Source organism: Anas platyrhynchos, chromosome 7 (assembly GCF_047663525.1).
Source record: "Anas platyrhynchos isolate ZD024472 breed Pekin duck chromosome 7, IASCAAS_PekinDuck_T2T, whole genome shotgun sequence".
NCBI lineage: Eukaryota > Metazoa > Chordata > Aves > Anseriformes > Anatidae > Anas > Anas platyrhynchos.
In genome coordinates, this window is record NC_092593.1 from 10261844 (window position 1) to 10289230 (window position 27387).

The 27387-nt window shown below is 38.0% G+C and overlaps 1 protein-coding gene across 31 annotated transcripts in view; it reads right to left on the bottom strand.

The window, feature by feature from the left end:
* NCKAP5 (NCK associated protein 5) overlaps positions 1-27387 on the bottom strand; it is a 435119-nt gene that overhangs the window by 16027 nt on the left and 391705 nt on the right. For 30 of the 31 annotated variants that reach the window (XM_072040698.1, XM_072040699.1, XM_038182175.2 and 27 more), the window contains 4 exons: positions 16349-16663; positions 14014-14150; positions 12454-12583; positions 9560-9747 (listed from right to left, as the gene is read on the bottom strand). In XM_072040698.1, coding sequence (XP_071896799.1) covers positions 9560-9747; positions 12454-12583; positions 14014-14150; positions 16349-16663 — 770 coding nt within the window. Of the gene's footprint in view, positions 1-9559; positions 9748-12453; positions 12584-14013; positions 14151-16348; positions 16664-27387 lie in introns of those variants that run through there. The other variant, XM_072040712.1, reaches the window with a different exon arrangement.

A 27387-nucleotide genomic window follows, 5' to 3' on the forward strand; every position in this document is an offset into this window, starting at 1 on the left:
CCACCATTTTCAGGCATTGTCTGAAAAGCTCGTGCATTTCAAATCTGCTCTGCATCTTAGTACGTGTGTTATGCAACAGGTTTCCCAGTCTGGCAACTCTTCTGCATATACAGTATCTTGGTGAATTTTAGACATTTCTGTTATAAGAAATATCACAGAGTATTAATATATGATTAACATTTGAATTTTAAAAGACTCAGCCATATAATATATTCATATTTAATTTCTTCATTCCCACCCACTTGCTTTATTCTTCATCCTCCCAAATCCATTTGATGTCTTTTTTTTACAGTATGCTATGTCACGTATTCAGTAACACATGGGATATGTGCATGTGCAATAGGGTGTTAGAAAAATCACTTTTAAATGTTTAACCGTTAATTATTCAGATAGTAATCACTTGGGATTTTATTTACCGAGAATAAAATTAGAGTAGTTAAGGGAAGTTCTTAAGGCTACAGTTTTTATAGCATCTAGACATTTAAGTGACCTCTTTTAATGATCAGAAAAAAGGATGGAGTAATCCAGAGAAGAAGGCAGTAATGGGAGCTGAGCCATTAGGATGTGCCTCAGTCTTGAATGGAAGGCAGCTCAGGCTGGGGGGACTCTGACATGCTACAAAAACTTACATCACTCTTCTTAGCTTTTGTGAAAGGTAATTAGGTATTTAAATTACACAGCTGTATCTTATAAACTTCCCAGACTTCCCTGTGCCAGTTACTGCTAATAAGTGCTCAATGTTTATTTGTCCTACCAAATACAAATCCTGCTTTCCATTACAGTAACACAGATGATGCACAAGGCCTGGAATTCATGTAATGGGACCTAAAAACACAGCAAAAAAATTAAAATATTTTACTTTGGGGCGCACCATAAATGAGAGTGTTTAGGCTCACAAAAATACTTAACTAATACTTTTCAACAGGATGCAAACAATCCATATGCCATACTGCATAAAATCCAATATGCTTTCTCATTTAAATGAAATCACTTTGGGGAGATGAAAGTAGATGGTGGAGCAAACTATGAACACCTTCAAATTATTTCAGTATGAGTTTTGCAAACATTTGATATAAAATTTGCCCTCTTTTCAAATAGTATGCTGATTAGGGTATTATTTCTTTTGTTCATATGAAAAGAGAAGGCATCCTCCTACAAAATTGTTTACTAACATATTTCCAGTGTACCGCCACAGTTGCTGCTAGCATCAGCTGTGTAACTTGTTCCTCACGTATTCTGCTCAGAACAGAGCTCTCATACTAAAAGATCTGTCATTCCCCTTCCCTGCATGATGTTTGAGTGCTTTATGCAAAACATATCACTGTTGTAGATGGAGAAGGCAAGTTTCAGCTGGAAACACAATTCACAAAAATATTACAGCATTATTCATCTCATTTAACTCTGCTAATCAGATGCTCCTCTTGGAGTGAAAATATTTTCCAGTTTCAGAAAACAAACAGCTCACTGAATACCTCTCTGCCCTACTGCTCTTGATTGACTCAATCCAGTGTTTATTATATCCAATTTCTTTTTTAGCTTTTTCTTTCATTACTAATATCATTTCTACCATTACAACAATTACACTATCTTGCAAGCTTACTAATATTCATCATTTGTTGCTGTTAATGTGCCCTGAATTCCATTTTGGCCTACGGTGTTATTATAATATTCCAAGTCAACACAGAGAAATGAAACTAAAGCATTATTTCCAAAGATGGACGGCTGAAGGGTGGCTGGTTACAAATGGCAGAAACATTAGTGCACTTTGGGCCATGCTGCAAATCACAGTAGCTCCATCTGTCAAACCTTTGAAAAACAGCTCAGAACATTTTCCACTCAGGGAAATCAGCTAGCAAATGATACTTCTACTCAGTATCTACTTTTGGTTCTTATTAGACTAAAGCATCTACCTACTTACGCCCAGGAGCCGCAGCGTCGATTAAATCCTGATGTAATCTTCAGTTACGCAGGCAAATAGACATTGACAGTGCTCAGGGCACATCTGCACGGCGGAGGTGTGAAGGTAGGGGTTGGTGGGCTGGGACCGAGAGTGGTGGAAGGAGTCTTACCAACGCCCTCTTATCACGGGCACTCAGCCCTGCTGAGACACTGAGTGGTGCTAACGCTGGGCCTGAGCAGGCTCACTGTAAATTAGCTCTGGATGGTTCTGCTTTGCTCTGGGCATCCGTATGCTCGCCGTGTCAAACTGCTCCTCCGGGGACTCCAGCACACGAGCTGCAGGCCTTTCTGTGACAGGTGAGCAGTGTGCTGGGTGGTTATGGGGCGCTTACATACATTTCTTGAAAACAAAAGGGTCTCTTCGCAATTCAAAATTACTTGCTGAGATGGTGGGGCATGGGGTTTCTGCTCCGGTGATCATGTTTTTCCCTTTGCAAAGGGCAAAGTTCTCCATGCTTACAGTGCCATGGGGTCACAGTCAGCGGCACGCCGCCCCAGCGGCAGCTCGGTGTGCTGCCTTCAGTCAGCCAAGCCCACACACCTGCATCTGGCACCTGGCAAACCAGAGGCATACTGCTGTTGGTGCTGTGAGTTATTTGGGGATTTAGCGCTACATGACACCGTGCCATAGGCACTAGAACTGCACCTACGTGCCAGTGATGCTTCATGTCTTTAACTTTCCTACCGTGTCTACAGCTTTTCACTTCCTCCGCATCTTCTCTCAGACTCACATCCAAACTATTCTCCTGCTAGCCTTGCACACCATGTGTTTTAAATGCCACACAGCCTGCTGCACTATGCCAAATACTTCGTGTCCCTCACCAATATCCAAATACTCTTTTAAAACCCTATGCTAAAAGATACTGAGTTAAAATGTCGCCACCTACCCATCCCCATAAATACACTAAACAAACATAAAATAGAGAGAACTTTTACACCAGCTGGAGGGCTAGTCAGAATGGGATTTGGTGGCACAGCACTAAAATTAAAGAGTTCGTTAGTGTTAGAAACAGAACTGCATCAGCAGATTACAACTTCCATTTTTGTAGGGTATAAATGTCCTTTGCATACTATTTTAAAAGTTTTTTCTCTGGTGGACTCTGCTTTACATATGTCCTTTTGCCTCGCCAGAGCCTTTTAAAAGCTTAATCAAGTTATGGGGAACGTTATCATCCTGGTATCATCCTCGTTGCTGAACCACTCTCCATTGCATGGTTTTTCTAAAAGGCTCAGCAGCGTAAGAAGCCTCACTTGTTTCGCCTAGAAGGCAGAGGGAGAGAGATGAGTCTCTGTATAACTGCAGCTTTTTATTGTTGCCAAGCTAGTTCCTCAGGCTAACTCTAGGAATGTTCTTCCACACTACACAACATTTCTTTTAAGTGATACACGTCAAGTGAGACTTTGGTCCCAGGAGACTGCCTAGCAGTCTTCAAATTGCTTGTTTAGCTGTCTCTTCACTTTACTTTTTGGAGGCAACTTTGATGGCAAGATACTAGAAACAATGAGACCTGATTAGGTATATAAGACTCGGTAGCAGATCTTCGAATGTGAACTTGCCCTATGGAGGGGAAAAAACATGCAGAGACGTGGGATTTGTTGATGTCTGGAGACATCCTAGCCTATTTGTGATTCCGTATTTCCCCACACTGTGTTGAATCAGACTTGAGGCTAGGAAAAATATTTTTAATTCTGTAATACTCCCATGGGTGATAATGTAAGATCTGTTTTCTTATCAGATCATGCTCCTGTGGTTTTTGTCACTTATGTTGTCAAATACTCCTATGAAATTCCCCTGACAATAGATCTTACATCAACTTGGGTAATTACTCAGACAGTCTTTGCTTTGGCGGAACGAGCATTGCATCATTCATCCGAGGATCAAAACCCTTCGGCTAAACACAAAGAAAGCCTCGCAGCCCTGAGCCTGTCAGGAGGCAAACACTGCTGAGGCAATTTTGGTATGAGGAAGCAAAGTCAGCTAAAGACCCCCTCGCACACCACATGTGGGGGACATGGGGACTGTGGGGCTGGCATCTGCTAGGCAAGGCCTGGTGTGTGCTGACAGGGCTGTCCCGCAGTGGTGGCATCTCCATGAGACCCTGTGCTGGCACACACGAGGCTGGTGAGCTCAGGGACAGCCCAGCCGTGCTGCTGCCAGGACGAGACAGCTTGAGCTGAGCAGGTAAGTCTGCCTGGCTTTATACCTCCATGGGCCTTCTGGCTGGGGTCCCAGGCAACTCAAGCACAGTGCTCAGAAACGGGGCCCTCTCTTCTGGGAGAGGTAGGTCTCTGCTTGCAGGGCTGATGTGCCGTGTCCTAAATGGGCACATGAGTCTGCCAGGCAGTTTGCTTTCCTTTCATAACACTGCCCTTCTCAGAACTGCTGCTGGATCTTCTCTGCACGCCCTGCACTAACGTGATCTCAATTTTGAAGATGACATACAACAGCATAAATACAGTACAGGTCATTTTCACATTTTGTTGACAGGGAAGATGAAAGGATACCTGATCCTGACTGAATTACAACGTGTGGTGCCAGACTGGCCTCACCTAATGTTTATATCAACAAACCACCTCCCTAAATATATGCAATGATTTGATACACCGATTCCCTACATGGAAGAAAAGCATTGATCTGACAACACAAAAGTCAGGTGAATGACTGCAGACTTATTCCCTATCTACAATTTTGCGATGGCAGTATCTTTCTCAGCATCAATCTCATCAGGTCTAGGAAAGGAGATATAGCTGATTCCCTCCTCACCTCATCATATTCCTCTGTCTTAAGGCAGGCAAGGAAAATAGCAAAAAGGATGTGAGGTTTCTGTGCTTGATACCTTATAACTGAATTTCACTCTAAAATATAAATGGTATCTACAATAGCTGCTTTTTACCAGCTTCCCACACAGACAAGCTTGGGGCAAAGTTTATCCTCCTATCTTTGGGTAAGAAGTTTGGTATCCGGTATAAGTTATCTGTGCAGGCTCCCTGTCTGTGGTCAAGGCTAGTTCCATGGGTAAACACCTCCTTACCACTTTAAGGTCTTTGGTTGCAGCTCTTCCCAACTAATAATTGGTCCTAAATCATTATCTTACTTTTTTTTTTTTTTTTTTTTTTTTTTTTTTTTTTTCACGTGTGATAGGCAGAATCCTTCCCTAAGCACATCTGATAATGTGGAAAAGATTAGTTCTCTGTGAAAGCACAGTGCAGAGTCTCCCTTAAACTACTTTAGACATTTAAATATAGACAGTTTCTTTTAAGAGAGGCTCCATTGAAAAGCCCATATAATTAAGATAGAACAAGGCAACTACAGAAAATGATTCAAAGAACCCAAATCAGGCACCTAAACTTCACTGGCGTGTTCTCCAAGAGCTGCCTAAATAGCTGAACAGTGTCAAGTGCCCAGTGTGCAGCCAATTCATACCCTAGCTCACCACTTACTGATCTCTGTAGGAGACAAGCCGCAAGCAGAACTAGCTCATGCCTTTCTTTGTTTTCCTCTTTCTTGTGTTTAGTGCAGCCTGCAGAGGTGACTTTAACTATTGCTGTAATTCAGGGACGCTGGAACATCCTCCATAGTATCAGCTTACTACTCTGTGAGCCTAGAGGATGGCAAATGGTGTGCAATTACCAAACTTTCTTATTATTGTTGCTAGCCCAATTGTGGATATTTAATTCTCTTTAAAATGATACATTTGAAGGGTTGTGAGCACAATGAGATAATCATATAGCATTAACTCCCAATCAGCTTACTCATCTGTAAAAAACCCTCAAATTTATCTGGGAATGCCGCCATGTCAGTCCCAAATGTAAGTACGGCCAAAACAGTAGAAACTTCTCTAATTTTTCCTTTTCCTGTATTTGCCAACAAGCTCTAATATCTACTTGAATTGCAAAAGACATGGTGATTTGAGCACTGCATCTCCTTCATCAATCAATTATACAATACATACAAACTCTGCTGTGTTGAGTAAGACCATAACTTCATGTTGCACCTACAAGTCTCTTCAGTTACTTGAGCTGCTTAGTTAAATTGTTGATGTAGTTAACATAGTAGTTGTGATAGAAATGTCAAGTTTCTCATGTATGTCATCACAACTGAGGGAAAGCAAGAGAATTTAGAAACTTGTGGTGGGTACCAGCCCCCTCCATGAATGATCTTTTCTTTAAAAGTGCTCCTCAAGACATTCCTTAAAATACAACCAAGACGTAGCACAGAAAAAAATGTATGTGATGGTTGGTTAAGGACAGAAAAAAAACACATTTTTCATAATGCTTGGGATCATAAGGAAGATTAAGTAATAAAGTCTTTGAACAACACCATTACTTCTCCAAGTGAACATAGAAGACAAAAAAAAACAACAAAAACAACTTGTATTGCTTCTCATTTGATCATAAAGTAAGTCAATAAACAGTAGGCTTGGGTGAGGGAAATTCATCTTGTTTTCTGGATTATTTTAAGAAAAATAAATGCTTCTAAAATCTGAGCAGTAAATTAATTGAAATGTGAAATATTTTTTTCATTGAGAAAATATGGTAGCAATCACAATGTCAAAAAACTGCTCAAGGTGCTAGCAGGTACTGCTACTAGCAGGAGAAGCAGCTGTGCAATGTAGGTCTCTCTGAAGTTTCACTGAATTGGTGTCTCTCCCATGCTGTGACTGCAGTGGACTTTGGCACTGCCTATGTTTTATTAAATTGGAGAAGTTCCTGATTAATTAAAATTAATTGAGAGGTATAAAAGTAACAGTTTCTAGTTTTGAAAATCCTACACGAGAAAAATACAACATGGCTGTTAATTTAAGTGGAAGTTTTGTCCACGACTCAATGTATTTTATTCCTTTCTTTGACACTGTGATTTGCTTTTCTTGTCCAAGATACTGCAGTGTACAAAAGAATGACATTATTCTGGAATATGTTTCCCAGGTCAAAATAGATGTAACGTCAAATTGGTTTTAGGGCCAAGAGAATTTAACTAGGGTGCTGTTTAAGACTTTGCAGATAAGGAACTGGAACAATAAATACTTCTTTCAACACGTAGAAGCCTTTTTGATTTCTCAAACTGTGCATTCAGTGTCCTTTCATTATAGGAATTGCCCATTGATCGTTTCCCCTCTGAAACTCCTTCTGTGCAATACTTTTTGCTGATAAAACTTGTGTGTATACTCTGGGGGTAACACTGGTGAATACATTTGGTGAGAAGGAGACAACTCAAATGAAATAAGTCCAGGCTAAAAGAGCTCCCTGCCAGACTGTCTCATTAGAGCACCCAGTCTGAAGCCACTATCTTACTGGTGCTGTACAGTCCAATTTAATTGGACTAAGAGACTGATACAGCACACTGCTCTTTCGACAAGCAGAGTAAACTCATTCTGTCCATCACGACACTTGTGTTTTTTTGTGTGTTTTTTTTTTTTTTTCTTATGGCTTCGCACACACCATTTGGGAAGGAAATTCAAAGCACGTAACATTTCCTTTTTCAAAATGTCAAATATTCTGCATGAAAGCTGCATTCCCCCTTCTCCTCAAAATGTATCTGTTGGTCTTTTTTTTCAGAGTTGCTGGCCATCAGTGTCTCGGTAACTGGCGTCCCCCTTCTTTGTGGGTAAAGTTCTAGATCACACAGTTCTAATTTAAACAGGCTGTGGATCTTCTCAGATTGGACAAATTACAGCTGAGAAAAATTTGCTGTTCTGGTTCAAACAAGGAGTTCAGGGCAACCTGCTTTTCATGGTTACCGCTTCTCATTTGTCATTTTGAAAAGTTTAATACTAATAGGGAAATCTCTAACACTTTATTGAGCTTCCACTGCTCACCGAGAGGCAATGCTGTTTTGAGAGCTCTTTCAGATCCTCAAAAGTAATCTCAAAACCCCCCCACCATAATACATGAAAAATGTTAATGCTGAGTTATACCTGTTGCCTTCCAGTTTAATGATGGACTTTTACAAGGACCCTAAGGCTCTTTTAATGAGTGTTGTTTAAGCCTTGGTGCTGATTGGGCGCATTGCAGAGATTTGTTGTGTACAACAAATGCACAAGAAGAATGAATTAAATGCAGACACAACTCTGAGCAACTTTTCTCTAGTGGAACCAAATCTAATTACTCCAATAATAGCAAAATACCTTGGCCTTCAGAAGGCAGAACTGATTTTATGTATATATCTTACATATATATAATTATAATTCATCTCATCTACATAATTAAGCTATGAATCTGTAAAAATTCAAGGTGAGGAATTAAGTGGATGCTCATATTATTTTCCTTTATCTATCCTTCTTAATGCTCTTCTACCTTTTTTTTCCTTTTCTTCTTCCCAACTATGAAAATAGATTCTTTAAAATTATTCTTTCTAATATGACTCAAATGTATTCAGATTGAATCATATTCTAGGTACTAGCAAAATCTGGTTGATTGGGAAATGAGGCTGATACATTTCAGAAGTTTGTGAGTCAATTTAATATTCAGTTAAGCGGGGTTTTTATGCCAGCAGAGTTGGAATAAACAGGGGCACTGCCAGTTTGTTCCACACATTCCTTCTGCACACTTGGCCCAGATTCCTGAAAGCTGTAAGACTCTAACTTTGGTTAGAGTTAATCACCTCTGAAGTTGCAATGCACTGTGATTCTCTGAAAGCTAAAACTGGGGTCTCAGAACAGATAAAAATTCTTTTCACTCCATGAACTACACCAGTGTGCTACAAACAGCAGCTCGTTCATTATTTTATGCTACCACTTTTGTTTATACTGTAAGGTACCCAAAATTGCTTAGGCATGGAAATAAAAGAGCTTGTATTTAAAAAGAAAAAAAAGAACATGGAGGCAAAATGATAACAGTGGATCATGGTTGGGTGTCTGTGCTTTCAAACAAGTAGGCTTGTCAAAGCAAAGGAGAGACCAAGTGAGAAAAAAGCATGAGAATGAAAGGAGAAGGCATGAGAAAAAAGAACAGGTTGAAGGGGTGCTTTTCAGGAATGTTTAGACTGCATGATGTCAGGTTCAGCATTTTTAGAGATAGAAATTACAAGTGGGTTCACATGAAATAATGGGAGAAAACTAATTTGGTTTTGTTTAGTATCAAGATCTACCGATCACATTAGGACTGATCACAAAAATAATGTTTAAAACTCTCAAGTCAGGAGTACCAGAGCTAACATCAAGTATGTTGCACCAGAGCCCAGAAGGAGCTGCCTTCTATAGCACAGTCTCATTCATATTTTCAGGAATATTACTTCAGATGCTGAAGTCATTTACTACATGTTGTGCTACACATATTAGCTAACTGTGTATGAAAGAGCAGCTTTAAAAGATAAATTCTGTGTTTTCTTGCTAGCCTTAAATGTCAACTCTTTTTTAATGGCAGAGTGCTAGCTCTAGACTGTCTCTAATTGTCAATTTTGGAAGTCTAATTCTATGACAGACAAACATCACAATGTAACATCCTGTTCTAAAAATATTTAGATCTTTACGCTTCTGGATGTCAAGCTGTTTATTCAGGTCTGCCTGGTTTCAGTAACTAACCAACACATTGAGGAGAAAATAAGCAGCAAGTAAAAATCATGAAGAAAACAAGAAGTAATATAAAAATCATGGCAACTCACACTTGGGCTCTCTTTGTCCCTGCTGTCTTTACTGGAAGGTCCACTCAGCTGCTCAATTAAACTGTAATGTGCTAATTGTTCAGGTCCATCCTCTCCAAAATGGCCATAGAGACTGTGCTGGTATAAATCCAAGATTGACATCGGGTTCCCCAGATTTGACTTTTTCTGCTTCTGTTTTTCCTGCTCAGCTGTAAGAGTTATTAAAAATAATGTTATTATGGCTTATTTACTCGATGAAATACAGTCTAAATATACTGTTAATGTAATTTTACAATTTCAAAATGCATTTCAAGTATTTTAAAGTATCTAGAATTCAGTAGTAATAAAAACATTAGAATACTAGCTGTTCTCCAATCAATACATATACATGGGACTGTTCATATTTAACATTCAAGGTGAAAGAGATGGTATGAGAAAGCCAAAATTAATTTCCTTTCTTTTCTAAATGTGGACAAGATGGTTAATTTGGGAGGATTGTTCCATTTATTTATTTCCTGTAAGTTTTCATTCTCCTCTCTTAATAGCTTTACAGGGCAGATATGCTAAGCTGCTTTAGCATGTCTTTCAGTTTGAAGTTTGACTATTTCTGATAATTCTTTCATTGTAATTACATTTTAGCTAATGAAAACAACAGTATAAAAATACATTAGCAAGGTTAAAAAACAGGCTCTGTTCATTTGTTATAGATCCTACTGTAATACAAGAATACGAGGAGTAGAACCTCAGTTTCCAAAGTCCAAAGCTCAAAACTCATACTAAAGATCAAAAACAAAGAAATTTTCTGCAGCTTCAATAAAAAGCACAAGGGATAGAGGCTTGGATGATCATTAGCCTCTTTCCTCACACTTCTTGTTACACAAACTTCAACTCTATCTTATAACCTATACCATTACAAGAGCCTCTGCCTCCAGAGTCTAAAGCAGAATCTCATTAGAATAAAACCTCTATGAAACTGGAATCAAAACATTCTCATGGTTGAAACAGAAGAAGCTGGAATATTTGGACGATTCCCTGCTATTCTACTGACTTTCTCTGTAACACTGGGTAAAGTACTGGGAGTCTCATCCAAAGTCCTCCAAATCAATGAAGGTCTTACCACTAACTCTTAATAGCCTTTGCATTAGGCAGTCTCTCAACCTTTCAATTTCCTGCTCATATATGGAAAATGAAAATCATTCTAACATTATAATACTGCAACAAGGAAAGTTCATTAATGTTTTGAGGACTCGTCTAATAAATATAATTATCTCTGCATATTAAAATATACTCAGTGACTTGGTTTGCTGCAGCCCCTGCTCCAATCTCACGTGGATGTTTTGAGGCTGTATCACTTGTGTGCAAAAAGAAGCCAAGATCTTTGAACACAGAATGGAATAAAGTACTGTTAATAATCTGATGTGGGAACTGCATTTATAGAGAACAGAGCAGAAATCCTGTTCAGAAAGAATGACCATGGCAGAAATAATTTTGCAATAATGCTTTGTAATTTTATTTTCTATTTGTCTCAGTCACAGCTATGAATTTTAGTTCTGTTACTAGCCCCAAAGTTAGGCATATACACAAAATAAATGGTTTGCTGTGTAAAACGGTGATTTTAAGTCTTGCTTATGTATCACTAAACGTGGAACCTGCTGTCATTTAATGCAACTGCTTACACATGCTAAAATCCTTTTTTCTCAAACTGTGATCAATCATGAAAGAATTCCTTACATACCCTTTTGGAAAAGAAAAAAAAAAGCAAGAGAGAATGTGATTTGTAAAAAGCAATTCAGTAACAAGAAGTGTTTATTGGCTGAGTTAAATTACTTCCAATGTTTCATACAGATTAAATATGGAACGTTACAGGAATAATGTAAATAAATGGTCCTAGCTTCCTACTTTGCTCTTTCTGTGGTGGAATCACACAAAATGGATTATCTCTGAAAATGCCAAATATTTAAGTCCAACTCCCAGCAGACACTAAAGAGCACAGTATGCCTGTCTACAGTATCTAACGGTCCACGGCATTTTTAATGCATTCATCACTGCAGTATCTACTGTAGGTGCTAATCTCTGCTAGGTCAGGCTCACTGCTGTGCTGAGAGCCGGCACAAATCCTCCGTATCGCTGAAGTGCTGCTTAAGCTCTCAGGGCTTCAGTGGTGGCTGAGACCTTGCACTGGCCTTTGCACTCGCCAGAATTCATCACCAGCAGGGAAGCCATCAGCTGCATAGGATATCAGCCACCGTCTCCTCCCGCTCTCAGGGGACACCCATCTGCACTGAAAGGTGGCTGGCAGCGTGGCAAGCTGGTGGTCATGACAAGACAGCAATTTCCCGGGTTATTAAACACACAGAAAACTATTATCTCAAGAACTTTGCTTAAGGTGCTTTCATCTACTGGAATTCAGTAAATTCCAAATTGCTATCAGTTGCTGCAGAAAGGTTTGATACTTGAAAATGGCAATATGTACATGGGGGACACTGAGGGAGACCTCACTACGGCATCACAACCAACATCATTTTGATGTAGAGGTTGGAAAACTATGGCCTTGATCATTGGATTATTACAACCAGCTAATATTTTTTTTTTTTTTTTAAAAGGGGGGGAAACTATCTTTATAGTCACCTTTTAAATTCTGTAATAACGTAACAGAAGACTTTTTACCTACACTGAAGCAATTTATGCATAAAAACCTATGAGTTAAGCCCTTGCCAGCAAAAGCAGTGGAAGAAGGGAAAAAAAGATACACGAATAAAAAGCAAAAAGCAATAAAAAGTTAATGGAAAATTAGACTGAAGTAAGATCTGGGGTTAGAAAGTGAAAATTAGAGACTCCAATGAAGGACATTATCTGTTGCTGAGTCAGTGTGGAGATGAGAGATACACATTTCTTATGTACAAATTTTCAATTACCTTGTTTGTTGCTCTTTGTTAACTCTAATAATGTCTCCTCTGCGGTTCGAAAATAATTTGTTTCATACTCTGGCTCCGGCTCAGTGTCACTGCTGCTGGCAGAATAAGTGCACACTCTCAGAGCTGTGTCCTGTACAAATAAGGGTATTGCAATCACTCAGATGATGCATACATACCAAAATAATGCAGAAGATGGAATGAGGAGTGGAACAGTTTATATTCTTCATGCAAGGGAAATGGATAATTCAGTTGGTAAAATGTCTGCTTTACCAGTTTAACTAGCCACTTACCCTTCAGGTAAGTAATCAGCTACCACCTACTGTCCTAACTTCAACTGCCTCTCCGTGGCTCACTGTATTTTTCAAAGAGCAATATTAATTTCCCCATCTTCCCAGCCATGGTGCAGCTTTTAACTGATGCAGAAGGCCATTCACTAGAGAGGGAGCACATAGCTGTGAAGTGGGTACCGGACCTGAGGATACCTGCATGGAGCCAGATATGCCCAGCACTACTCTACTGCTAAAACGGGGAGGGTGCAAGCTCCTGACTCTGAGGCAGACTAATTACCCATGAATCATGCTAACATGGTTTTGGGGCTGGTCTGTCGTAACTGAGGCAGGGTGAATATGACAGTAATGTGGTTGTGACTTGGAAGCCAACATGTTGCACCACAGAGGGTTCACTGCCCGTTTGCCAATAATATACAAGACAAGCCATTGTTTTCTCTCTATTTCTGTCCTAAATATCCAGAGCACGAGCTATATAAAAATGGAAGATACTCCAGTCAGTAAATAAATGGATGAAGCAGACATGCAAAAACGTTAAGTAAGCAACAAAAGGTTTTCAGCCTCTTACAATGCAAGTCTTATTAGCTAAAGGTCTGACAGCTTCCTTGCCTTAATGCCCACTTTCTGGAGAGGGTTGTTCTCTTTACTTGCTAACCTCCTGACCCTGTGCTTCTCACAGGACTTGGCAGCCTGGAATTCCTGAATATGAATAACAACCATCAGCAGTAGCTTTTACACAGGTACATGTATTTGCCTGTTCTTCCTGCAGTTTTCTTGAAAACGTCAAAGGACAGACAGATCACTGCAGGAATTACCCAAAACCCCACAGAAACATGTAAGAAGACTATTTTCTCTTTCACAATACTTTCCCAGCACAGCTGCTCAAACACTCATACTACACAGCCAAAGAGAAAAGGAAACCTAGACCTGGGAAATAAAACCGGAACACAACAGATCTGATTCTCCAAAGGAAAGCAAACAAGCAAGATCAAGTTCCTAGAAGAGAAAAACAGAGTGAAAAGGTCTCTATTTCCTTGCTTATAAAATGGCTGTGCATTTTAATTAATCATGGTTTGCAAACCATGAGGACAAAGTACCTTTTGGTGCTGTATTATTATTAATAATAAATAATGAGATTGCTAATGAAGGTCGAGAAAATAAATGTAGCTATTAGATTGTTATTCTTTCCACTGCATTAATAACATTCACCATTTCTGACTCTTTACACCACAATACCGATCTCACTTAAGAGATGACACTTCTTAATTTATACCTGTGTTTTAGCAGTTTTCTTGGTGGTCCAGCCTGGAAGAACTTTTCTATTTTCCACAGTTTCTTCAGTAAGCTGTAATGAGGCAGAGGTCACAGAACTTGGTTCTTGTTCACTTTGCTTTGCAAGGTTAATTATTCCTGAATTAAGAGAGACATTATTTAAACTGTAGGTCTCATCAGCATCTTCTTGAGAGTTTCAATTATAATTTGGTAAAAAATGGGAACTAATCATGATACTTTTATTGTGTCAAATAGTATCTTACTATTCAAAGGAACTACTTACCTTCTTACCAGAATAATTCTAACAACTATAGTGGCAGAATTTGATCCAAAGCCTTTTCCAGTTAACAAGAGAAGAGGAAGGCATGGACTTAAATCCCTCTTTTAGTTTTATAATGTATGTTCTTTCAAATAAGAAAAAACATTCAATAACTACTTCCAGGCATTGTAGGATCTGCTTTGCTATTTTATGTTCTCAGAGCGAGAACAGCGTGTTAACATAAATATAATTAGAAGTACCTTTCTAGCAGAAATTCTCAATCAGCTAGCCTTTTTATTTGCTATATTTGCACTATGCAAAATCAGAACATCAAAGAAGATCTATGGTGCACATGGAATAAAGTGATAATTGTAATTTGGAAGAAAAAGTGAGGGAGAGGAGAAGATTCAATTGAAAATATTCTAGTAAAGAATGAGTTGACCTCACTGTCTGGTGTATACTACTTTTTTTTAACATCTCTTCATGACAATTTAATTAAGATACAAACCTTGCAAGGTTGGTGCAGTGAATATTAGCATTAAGATCAGAACAATCTTACTGCTACTGACTTCTTATGAAGCAATTCAGTGCTTGCAGTTTCTATTCAATTTGTTATAATGACAGTGTTTAATCATGGAGTCTACTCTATAGCACAATGCTGAACTGAGGTCACACATGTGGCTATTCAAGCATGTAGCATATAATCTATAACTAAGATTTCTCTTCTGAATCCTTCTTAGCTGTACCATTAATTAACAGTACATTTATTTAAAAAATACTAAGTATTAAAATATCTTTTATTTAGCTTTGATTTGAAATGAGCAGGGGAGACCACAATTAAGCATACAATGTGTGTTTGCAGTCTTTTATACCATTACAATACTGCATAGGGAATATTGCTAAATCAACCAGTTCTAAGATGTTTAATTAGAATTCTTCTGTTATGCATCTTATGAACATATTAAAGAGCCTTCTTTCCTCCTAGGCTCAATATACATCAACTCATTAGCAGAACACATATTTGATGGTCTTAAACTAAGCTTAAACTTTATACTTAACCTTACATGCTAATTATATGGAATCTTTCTTGGAGCAATACAGATTTATGGAAGTTAAGCACTCACAAGTTGTTATATGGGCAAAAAATACTCATGTTGACAGTGTTAACAGCCATAATACCAGTGACATTGCATTCCATCAAGATTAAAAAAAAACACTCTTCCCCATTAAGCCAATTAATTTTGCTGAGTTTTGTTCCATATCTATCATACATGAAAAATTGTTTTATAAAGCTAAATGCTATAAGTAATGATTTCTAACTCTATTGGCATATATATTCGTTGCTCAAAAACCTTCAAAAATGTATACAAATAGTTAGTGTGCATTTATAAGGAATTGCACAAAGTTCAATAGAACTATTTACTAATATGAAGTTATTTGTTCATGTTTTGCTGAATTGCTATTACATTTATTCCTTTGTCAGCTTTTGTTTTATACTTTATAGTAAACATCTACTCGGCTGACAAGTTAAAGTGAAGTACTTTATGTTCATATACATAAATATTTGTGTAATGTAGTAAAATAACAGGAGTCCTCTTTGAGGTCAAGGCCATATATTCAGTGGGATAGAATTTATGCATTGAGGCCAAATGAATGTTTAGACTAACTCTGGTTTCAAAAGCAAGTCTTTATGAATGTGTCTTTTCTATGTCACAGCATAGCTATGCATTGTACTTTGCTACAAAGTCTGATCCTGAATACTGCTGAACATCTGCATTCTTATTCAATTCAATTTCCAAAGCAGGAATGTTTTTTTTCTTCAAGTACTGTTTCTTGAGAAAAGGATTTAAGTACTTAACACATTTTTCTTCCTCAGTTACAGATAAGCATTATGTGTAGCAAAATTTCCATATGGCTCAGGTCACAAACTTGTTAACCTTATGCATTCACACAAAGAATATTTTCTGCTCTGTATTTAACATTTCTGTTATCAATCGTCATTATTGTAGGACTTCTGCTAATCAAAACAGACATCAGGACAGAAATAATGTGATTTTCAGTGTAATTGACATTTTACCTGAGGAAGCTGGTTTTGGAAGGCGACTTTGAAAAGGTCGTATACCTTTGGCAGTCATGGCCGGATCAGATGTTGAGTGACTAATTATGCTTTCCACAGACTCCTGACTCTTAGCTGTTGAAGGCACTTCTCGCTCAAGAGTTTTGGCTCTTACTGAAGGAGCTGAAAGAAGAACTTGCTCAGACGCTGCAAGGGCTTCTGTTTCCAAGGTTGATTCTTGCTTAGAAATGTGTCGCCCTGCAGATCGGTTCCCTGAGTCGGGGAGGGGGAAGGTTCCGATTCCGCTGTCCAGTGTCCTCATCTGGCAGCAAGACTCTAATAAGACACAGGAAAATTGTGTGACAGGGTGGAGCTAAAGGAGTCACTGGTTCTTAAGGACAGTGAAAGGGTCTACGGGAAAAAAGGGCATCTTCAAGGGAACATTTCAAGGGAAAAAAACATTTTGCATTTTGTGAGTGTGCTGGTACCTGTCATTTGCATGCTTTTGACACAACGCATCTATTTAAACGAGTGCAATGAAATACCATTTTCAGGTGCAATGAATCTAACATATGCCAAGACACTGAAACTGGCCTGCTTCAGACTTATGGTGTGATAATGAATATGAAAGGCATTGTCCTAGAAAGTGATTACGGATAGAATTTTTGAATGACTTAGTTTCAAGACCCACAGGTCTGGAGACTACCAATGTGAGGGATTAAGTTAGGTAACACCCCTTGCTAAACAGAACTATGCTTGGCTTCTCCTTATTTATTTCTGTTTACTTCATTGTTTCTGTTATAAGAAGTGTGTTCATCAAAATGTGCCATTTATTCTTACCAAAAATTAATGTATATATTTCCTAGAGATACTGGTCTCTCAGAGCTTCCTCAAAAACTCGAATAGCAACAGTTATGCCTTTGTTCACCTTGCCACACTCTGGCTCAGCACATCCTGCTTTGGGTAAGTGTACATCTTACAACACAATGCCAGGCTGGGGTACCTTGAAGACTTGGTTTGGAAGCAGGATGGTCACACACAGCTCTTCAGCTAATTCACACTACTGGAAACGTCCTCTGCTAAACACAGAATAGCAGAAGATGCAAGTGCAGATACACGCCCACTGCTGTTCTAGCAACACCATCCTGCCCCAACATTTTCTGCTCATTCCCAGTGACTTGCCTTTTGTTTGTATACTGAACAAACAATATTGAAGAGACCATGATGGCAAAGTCCTTTTGAGCTGTATAAACATCAAGAAGGGAACTTCAGCACTAATGGTTGGAAAATGAGCATAATGTAGGTTAAACATCTGGAAACATCCCTTGACAGCAAGATCTTCAGTCTGTGGCAGACACTCCCAAAGGAAGTAGAAAAATTTCCTTTGCTTGAACAATTTAAGGCTACACTGGATAAAAGACATACTGCAGTGAACAACTGTACTCTAGCAGGAGATGCAAAATATGACCCAATACATCTTTTCTTCTCTACTTCCTGTGTTCCTGAGTATTGATTATTTTTTTTTATGATATCCCCATTTGTTATGTAAGTCTGTTGTAGTTAGCAGTCTTCTGTCAAATCATTTCTTGTGATTTTTTTCCTCTGTAGTGTTTCTAATACTTTGAGAAATTTGGAAATATTTCTCTTCTACAGTTTTTCCTGTTTCTTTTCAAAAAAAAAGAACATTACCATGGTCGTTTTCCATTACTATCTCAATCTCAATGGGCCTTGTTTGATAGCATGTAAGGAATTACTTACAAATAAATGTTTATTTATGTTTCTTGGTTCTTGTCAAAAAAGGAGCAATTTATACTTTCATGGTGCTCGTTATCTTATCCTAGTAATTCTTAGTCTCTCGAATGTGATTTTCCTGATAACATTTTTAAGAGGAAGTGAAGCATTTTCTCCCCTCATTAAAAACAGAGGATTTAGAATCACAGAAAGATTGGAAGTCATATTGAGCACTCTTACCTTACAGGGCCTAGCTGAGCTGCATCAACAATCCCAACAACTATGCCCTGTTTTAAAAGGGTAAGAAGTGACTCTGATTTCTCTTACACAATTACTACACCACAATCAGTTCTTCCCGCTGATAAAATGAGATAAGGTGTGGAAGCTGTGGCCAGCTGGCAACTCCATTTTCCATCACATTTTTGAGCTAATGTGCCATACTGATTTTTGAAGCTGCTAAAGGTTGTCCAGGAAATGTGACAAAGAAGAGAATTATATTTGGATCTGCTAAGTCATGTGGAGGTTTCCCAACTACTGAACCCTTGTACAGTCTTAGTCCTTCCCCTAAGATATTTTTGTTGCTTCTTTTTGAATAGTCAAACACCTAGCTGGAAGTGGGTGAGCTGTTCCTCTTAGGATATAACAGAGTACAGAAAAGTAAGTTAAAATGTTAGGTGTCTGTCCTTGCCATTTACACTCTACATAAATAAACTTAAAAAATGCATTAGCTCATGGATAGGCAGCACTTTAGCTAATGACTGTCAGTGACAGAGTCATCAAGTAAAGAAAAATATAGGGTAAGAAAGGTCCTCCAGTAGTTTCTTTTTGACCAGAAGAAAGACATTCATGCAACACTGGCTTATTGGAGATGCAGAGCTCTTCAGTGGAGACACGGAGTAAATTAGAAGCACCACATAAAAGAACATCCTGAAGGCAAAAATCAGAAGAGATATCCCTTTGCTGTATGTATGGCTAATGCCAGACCCAATTCCACAACTCAGTTTCACAGGGACTTTGAACGATTTTGTAGCACTGTTTCCTTCCCAAACATTCTCTAAGAAGCTAAAAAGGTAGTCCAGTCCTTCCTGCTTACTGCAAGAAAGCCAAGTAGACTCAAAATCTGAACAGCAAAGCTATGTCCTTTGCTCAGGGCAAACTGGAAGATGAACTCTGTTTTATCTTCTAAGGTCATGTTTCTTAAATTTACATAATCTATGTCCTGCCCGCGGTTACCTTTTGTAAGTCTATGAATGGATCAAGAAAACACACAGAGTATAAAATCAAGAAAAATGAATCATACTTCCAAGAACACATAGTCTGCCATTTTTAAAATAATTGAGAGAGTGATAGAAGAACACACCAAAAGCATAACACTTAATTAAAAGGAAAAATAGTTTAAATCAATTCTGCCTTCACTTTATCCACAAGAAAGGAAATACACCATGTGGAAAACAGATTTTTAAAACATCTCACTAATTTTTAATTCTCAACTACAAAGTGCTCTGGCTTTCAAACTGCTCAAAGCTCAGCAGCTCCCACTGTGACACTTAAAAGACAAATTTTTGAAAACTCCTGACTGGACTATGCTGAGTAATCCTGAAAAACTTAGTCCTAAATCCACAGAGTACGCCACAATATTCTGTACTAATGTCAACTGTGCACTAACAGAAGTAACTAATCACTTGTTTTATATTCAACAAACAAAGAAGTATCTGTGAGAACAATTTGCATTACTGAATGAATGAACATACAACATTATCTTGTGTTGTTTTTAAACTTTTATGAGGCAACCGCAAATTCAAAAAGAATATGTTACACATCTCAGTGACAGCTTTCAAACCAATCAGTTCATGGCCCATCTGATTTCATCAGTCGTGCTGACACTTCAAATGGCTGTTATCAGCGAGAGCTGCACAAGACTACATAATGAAAATTTGTAAAAGTAAAATCTCTGATGCTGCAACAGTACTACTTGATAGATAAAAAGTGTTTCTGCAGAACATTAAAGTCTGAAAAAAAAAGTTGTATTTCAGCTTAATTGATTTTGCTTGTGAATCTTTTCTGGCAAACAAGGCAAATTCCTTGCCTGATTTTGTTTTGTTTTGTCTCTTTCCCTGTCAAGGAAGAAAGAAGCTCACACAATAGCACTAGCTTTTATAGTAGGCACAGATAGACTTACCATCTGCCATTTACCGAACAGTCAGACTAGAATCAAGACTGAAATATTGAAATAGCCCTTCCCTCCCATCATGGGGATTTGATTCGAGGCAGAAAACAAAGTGCCTGGAAGTCCTACAGTAGAGGAACATACAACTGAAAATGGAAATAAGGAAATAAGGAAATCAAGAAATTCCTTACTGCATGGGAATCTTTTGACAACAGGCTGTTGTAAGACAGATGTGGACAATCTGAGGAAGACCTTCAATGTTGAGAAGCTTCTTCCCAATAAGAGTTTAGAGAAAACATCAGCCAAGACATTAACACTGAGCAGGAAGTTTTCTGAAAGTTTGCTGAACACCCTACTCCTGAATAAATTTGAGTTTTAATATTTTCATAGGCAAGACAATCATTCAATCATTCAGTCCATGTTCTGCATCAGCAGGACACCATGTAAGTTTGTGCAGTTGGACAGGCTTTGGCACACTGTAACATTACTGGTGTTCCACCAGAGTTTTCTGGTATCAGTAGACCACCAAGACATCTTCAATATGGAGACAGCACCCAAATTAAATGGAATAAAAAATATCTTTGAAAACTGTGCACTACTCTGAGGGTATAGGCAAGAGGAGAATAGAAATGGGACATACACTTAGGCTGGTAGGTATTAGGAATTCTGAAAATGACATTTTTCTTCAACAGAGAAAAATTACAATAGCAACTCCCTCTGTAGGTTTCTTATGTCTTCCTCCAAAATGCAAAAATTAGAAGTTTGAAATAAACATAGCCTGCTGACAGGAACTGACAACCCAGAATGTATTAGTCACATTCTCCTGAGCACATATCATTTAAAAATACATCTTAAATACCAGCAACAGATCATTAAACCTAATTATTTTCAAACTTTGTTATTGTTTCTAAAGACACTATCTCTAGCTCAGGACCTACCCTCATTACAAATCATTGTGCTGGCTTGGAGAAAATACCCAGGGAAGCCAACTGCTGGCCTCATTTTTGTGTTCCTCCTGAAGCCTCTGTATTGGTCACTCTAAGGTCAGTGAACAAGAGGAGCTCTCAGTCTCTTACAAAGCACCCTTCTGTGCTCCTCTTTTTACACAACACATGTGAAAGGAAAATCAATTTTGGGGAAAAAATACAAGAAAACATAGAACAGCTACTATGAAGGGAATTGCTTCCAGCACAACACAAGAGACGTGGGTCCAGCCTCCCTCAGGGTAAGCTCTATACTGATACTTAAAAATAGGATATAATTCAAAATACACAATGGACCCAAGCCTCTCTCACATTAGGTATATAGAAGTCTTTCTAGTGTTGAACTTCGGTAAACTTATATTGAGTCCCAGGACATATCCAAGAGATTTCATGAAGATCATACAAAAGAAGACACAAAAAGTGATAACACAGCTGTAATACAGCTTTTAAAAACTGCTTATACACACCTCTTCAAGATGCTTTTACTAAGGGGAACGTAATGCCACGTATAATTGTATACAAACCTTTAATTGAATGACTGGAGAGTATTTCAAAATATTTACTCTAATAAAGATTCACATCCTAATAAAGTCTTATCTTAAAAGGGGTTTAAGAAATTCTTAGTCTATTCACAAATCACATCAGTCTTCCTTTCCATAGGGGCCGTTATAATTTCCAGAAGCTCATGTATTTACCCGCTGTTATTTTGAGCACTTAGTTAAAAGAATATGAGTTTTCTTATGCTGCTTAAATCACATGTAAAAATCTTTACAGAAACCACAAGATCCAAAGTTTTATTCATAGAACTAAAGTAATAAGCCCTCGATCAGCAATTGTATTAAGCAGGTATATTGTCTTATGGTACACATAATCTCATTCAAAATGATCGGGCAATTGACTCACTTTGAATTAAACATAATAATAGGAGACATTTTTGGATGCGGGCACATAGGGAAGGATTTACAGGTCTCAAGAGGATGTAATTGTAGGTCCTACTGTGCTGTAAGTCAAGTTTTGCCTCTCCACCAACTTGTGCTATGACTGACACAGCCGCCTCTCAGCACTGCTTGAGGGGTCAGGATTTCCAGAAGCAGTTCAGTAACTTCAGCCATCCCCTGTCACTTGGAGCCACGAGGATACTAATAAAACATATCGACGGATTCCAAGATGCAATTACCGCGAACAGCCATAATCTCTACTTTAAACAGTTTCTATTTGAAGGTAGCAAAGCTACAGAAGCGTGTATGTCACTTAACTGTGATGGCTGATCTATCTTAACATCAAAAACGCATCGAACAGCAACAAACAGGACAATTGTATTTTAGGTCCAAAAAAAAATAAAAGAAAGAAAAAAAAAAGAAAAAAAGATCACAGGGTGTTCTGCTTAAACCAGCCTTTCTAGATAATGCTCATAGCACAGGGACACATTTTCTACCAAAGAAGCATCCCACCTCAGGAAAAGTGTGGAGTTCTCCTCTGTGCTCACCACTACAGCTGGTTTGATATCTTCCTCACATAAATTTTCAAGTTCTGGCCTCCCAAACTGCATATGATTGACACAAATTTCAGCTGAAACTTTTGAATAACAACCAGAATTTTCCACAGAAAGCAGACATTTTTAAGAAAAAAAAAAAATCAGTCATAAATAGCTCTGTATCAAGAACAGTTTCACTGGGAAATTTCCAGCAAGCTGTTTTCAGAAGTACAGACTCACTTAAGCCTTAAAAGAAGGTTTTGAGAGATATCTAACACCGAGTGGGCTTTCTGCAAGGAGTACCTACACCACTAAGAATGAAAGGGCATTAATCCCATCAGTACACAAATTCTAACAAATTATCTTTCTCTGCATTAGAAAGATCAAGACTTCTATTAAGCTGACATGGGGAACCAGAGAATATGTAATTTTTTTTTTCTTGACACACAGTGGTAGTATCATTTTTCTAGTATTATCAAACACGCCAAATTATTAATTAATACTTTTTCTTTTTCTTTTTTTAACATATAAAATCTCAAATGTAAATAGGTCTCTGCAAAATTGCTTTATCAGTTAATAAACATCTTTAAGCTACATGTGGCATTGGCAGGAAGAACTTAAACTACAGATGGCAAAACAGATCTCTTTATTTGCACATCCTTCTCTTCATCTGCAATGCTAAAGCAACCACAAAAAAAATGAACGTATTTCTGCCAAATCAATGTCAATTTTAAGCAAATTATTCCTTCTGGGTTTATGCCATCATTTGATCCAACAAAGATGAATGCATTATTGTTTTCTATCTGGATCTGAATGTAACCATTATGCAAAACTACAAAAACTGAAGGCTATCCTAAGTAAAACTATATAAACCACAAGTTTTCACAGCCCTGATACTCCCCTAGGCACTGCACTGGTGAAACGTAATTATTTCTAATGTATACTGAGAAAGGGTAAATGGGAGGAGGACTGTGCAGTGGATTTTCAAATAATGAATCTGTAAGTAGACTTGAACTAAATTCATGGCTGTTTGAATGTAGGATTAGAGTTTATGCCTATTTATAATGGCAATAATAACAATAATAATAAACACTAAATACAGACTTTACCAACTTTATCAATTTAGTATTTCTTCTACTGCTTCTTCCTAAAGTTCTTTGCAAAAATCACTAACCTCAATATGTCATTTGTCCAGCAGTTTGACAGTTGTCTTCACAGTTTTCCATGCCCATAATTGCATCTTTGAAATGTATTTCCTATGTTGAAACATGCAATTGCTGCCTCATTTCACTTCAAGTCCCGCTTTAAAATGCAATTCAAAATAAGTCAAAAGATTAGTTTTAATTATTAGTGAGTACTGATAATTCTGTTCACCAGTTTAACAGTTACATATGGGCACTTTCAATCTCCCTCCAGGCATTTAGGTCCCTTCCTTGCATACTTGGAAAGACTGGTGGTAAGCTATTTTGAGCAGGGTTGTTACACAGAACAAAACTTTAAATAAGTTGTAACAAGAACTAAGATAATGCTTGAAATTTTGTGTTCCACTTCCCTGGGTGTCTGCTAAATACATAGGTGTACCTTGCAGCTTCCACATGGTCCCACAACAGATGACTGCTGACATAATCTCTCTGTATTACGTTGGAATACTTTCTTTCTAAAAATCTATTCACTGTTCTCAGGAGCCAGGATATTAGAAAGAGATATGGTTTTAGCCCTTTAGAAACGATTTTGGAATCTTTAGAATAGAAAGACTGAGACCTCCAATTCATGTGAACAGCAACTTTAAGCTCCATGTAAAAGGTAATTAACTGCAGTCCAGCGCAGCCTGGCTGCCAATGAGGCCAGCCTACAAATAATTTGAGGAACCATCCCTCTTCTTTATGGCTGTATGTCCTTTTAGTTTTACCTCTGCAGCTGCCAATGAGCCTTAGAGACCTGCAACTATCTTTAAGACATCCTGATAGACGAGTAATAGTTGAAAAGAAAAGGAACCTGATGCAAGGGTGAATCCTGGATAAGCAACAGATCTGCAGAAATGCAGAAATTTGGCTTTTCCAGGAACTTTCATGAAGAGAGAGTAGCTTTCTGTTTCCCTTAGAACCCTGAAATGCAAAGGTCAGAAGCCAATAATTGCATGTTGTCATAAGGAACAACTCAATATGGCAATACTCATTCAAGGCAAGGATGGATCCTTCCTTTCATTTCCTGCTGTCTAATAGAAGAGACCCATCCCCACGCTCTGAAATTGTACATAATAAATTAGCAAAACCTAAGAGGCAACCTAAAAGGGCTGCCTCAGCCATGCCTCTTCCATGTAACCACAGGCCTTTCTCTTTCTCTCACTATGCTTCAGTTCTTCATATTAAAACACCGAGCTAACTGCACCTCCCCATTACATAGTGACGGTGTAAGGGTAAAGAACCTCAGAGCTTCACAGGCAGCATATAACCACCCTGCAGTCACTTCAATCTGTAATGCTTGTGTGGAAATACCCAAACTCAGTTTAATGCAGCTATTTTGGAGGCTGTTCAGGAACTGTGCTGCAAAAGACTTCCAAGAAGCATTACGATCATTATTTTTGCTCTTACTATTAGAGGTAGCTGGGTTGACTTTAGTTGGGAACATCTCCATTAGACCACATTTACAGAAGAGCTGAGGGCACACGTAGCATCCCATACATGGGCTGCACACAGTGCCCAAGGGAACATTTGCTGCTGGTATTACTTGGCTGGTCCCTCGAGGGCTTGAGTTCACTGACTGGTACATTAGAAGCCCTTAAGGACAAAGACATGGAATCACTGATTTACTTGCACTTAAACATCTCTTAAAAATTGGAGTTTGGTTTCACTCATGTTGAGACTTTCTTTGATGTTCTGTTCCCAACGCACAGGACTAGTGATGGTGCGTAACCATAAATGCTCTCCCTGGTAACACTGACCAATTACTAAATGCACAGAAAGCTCTGGGTTTTGTAAATACACAGGAGAACACGCTATATTTATTTTAGTAACATCGTTGCTTTTTGTTTATTAATAGAAAACAAGACTGTAATTAAAGCCACATAAATATTAAATGAGGCTTTAAATAATTTATTTTTAGTTTTGCCCTGCAGATGGCTTTACTTAAGGGTACTAGCAATAAACAGTTAAATATATACATGCACACCTGAAACAGCCTGATTTTATTTCTTAATTAATGAAGTGAAAACTCATTAACAGAGTGAGCACAGAGAGCTCTGACTGACTTTTAGGTGAACTATAATCTTTTAATTTCAGTACTCAAGTTCAGCTCCTCCAAATCAGCTGAATCACTGTGAAAGTATCTGCAAGGAAGTAGGGGTTGGTGAGAAACCATCATGATTTAAAGCCAGAAGAACGAACAGTGATTTTTTTCAGGAAGTCTGTTTTTTTTTGGAAAAAAAAGAAAAAAGTATGTGATGTTAAATGGCGTTTCAAAAACACCATTAGAATGAGCAGTTTAAAACAACATACTAGATCTCTTTGCATGTTAAAGACAGTAAGTAGGGAAATCACTATATTTTTTGCTTTTTCTTTTTCTCACAGTGCATTATCCAAATACTGAGAAATTTTCAAGATCATCTAGAATTAAAAAAACAATGCACTAATTGTATAATTATTATTTCTCTATATTTATTTTTGAAGAGCCTGCTTTTCTACGAGATGCCATAATTACTAATTGCATAATTAAATGTCAACAGTTCAGTCTCTGACTTAAGATACAAATCAAAGCTCCTCAAACTCCATTAAAAATGGCAAAGACAGCATCAAATTAGGAATTGGTATCTCATCCTCATACTGAAGATTTAGAAAGGCATATGCTGATAGAGCTTAAATATAATTGATAATTCAGGTGAAAATGTGTTTCCCATGAAAATTCTCCTAAATGTCATTTTAGAAAAGGAACACGGAGCTCATATGAGGACGGTTGAAACAAATGCTTGGAGTAACTGAACACATACTCCCTCAAAATGCTTTTCAGTTTGCTCAGTTGTATTTCAGGTGTATGAATTAGAGTTAATAGGAAATGCATGACTGAAGATCCATACAAATGCCTACAGATGGTCCTAGCCAGGAGCAAAAACCAGGCAAAACAGAAAAGTTTCAAACAGAAGGACTTAAACTAACATAGAGAATACCAGCATATCCTAGTCTGTATTAAGTATGCTAATCAGGTACAGTTCTGATATGAGTGATAAAAACAAATATAGATTGGGTCAGACTGTAAGCCAGTGAAAATCAACACAGCAGCATTAACTTCAGAGCTGAAGAACCAGACTATCGTGTTTAATTGACATTTTAAGCCTGAATGAGACCAGCAGATTCTCAGTATCTTGAATAATAATTAGACTGCATCCTATATATAATGTACAAAGAGCCACACTTCTACTCATTCTAGTGATAAAATATAGTATTTCTGGGTGAACAACCATAATGACAAAAGAATGAAATTAACAGAAAATCATTGTGGCTAATAAGGAAGTGTTGATCCAAAATATGAATACTCTGCATCGAAGAAGACAAGCTAGACAGTAGGCTGCAGCAGCGCTGCAGAAGAACTGGCAATTAGACAAGTGCTCTGTGTACTATCTGTTAAAGTACAAAGAAATGATTTGTCTCTGCCAGACTGTGAAGAAGGTAAGCTGACATAAATTAGAAGACACTAATGGATGTTAGTTTCGTAT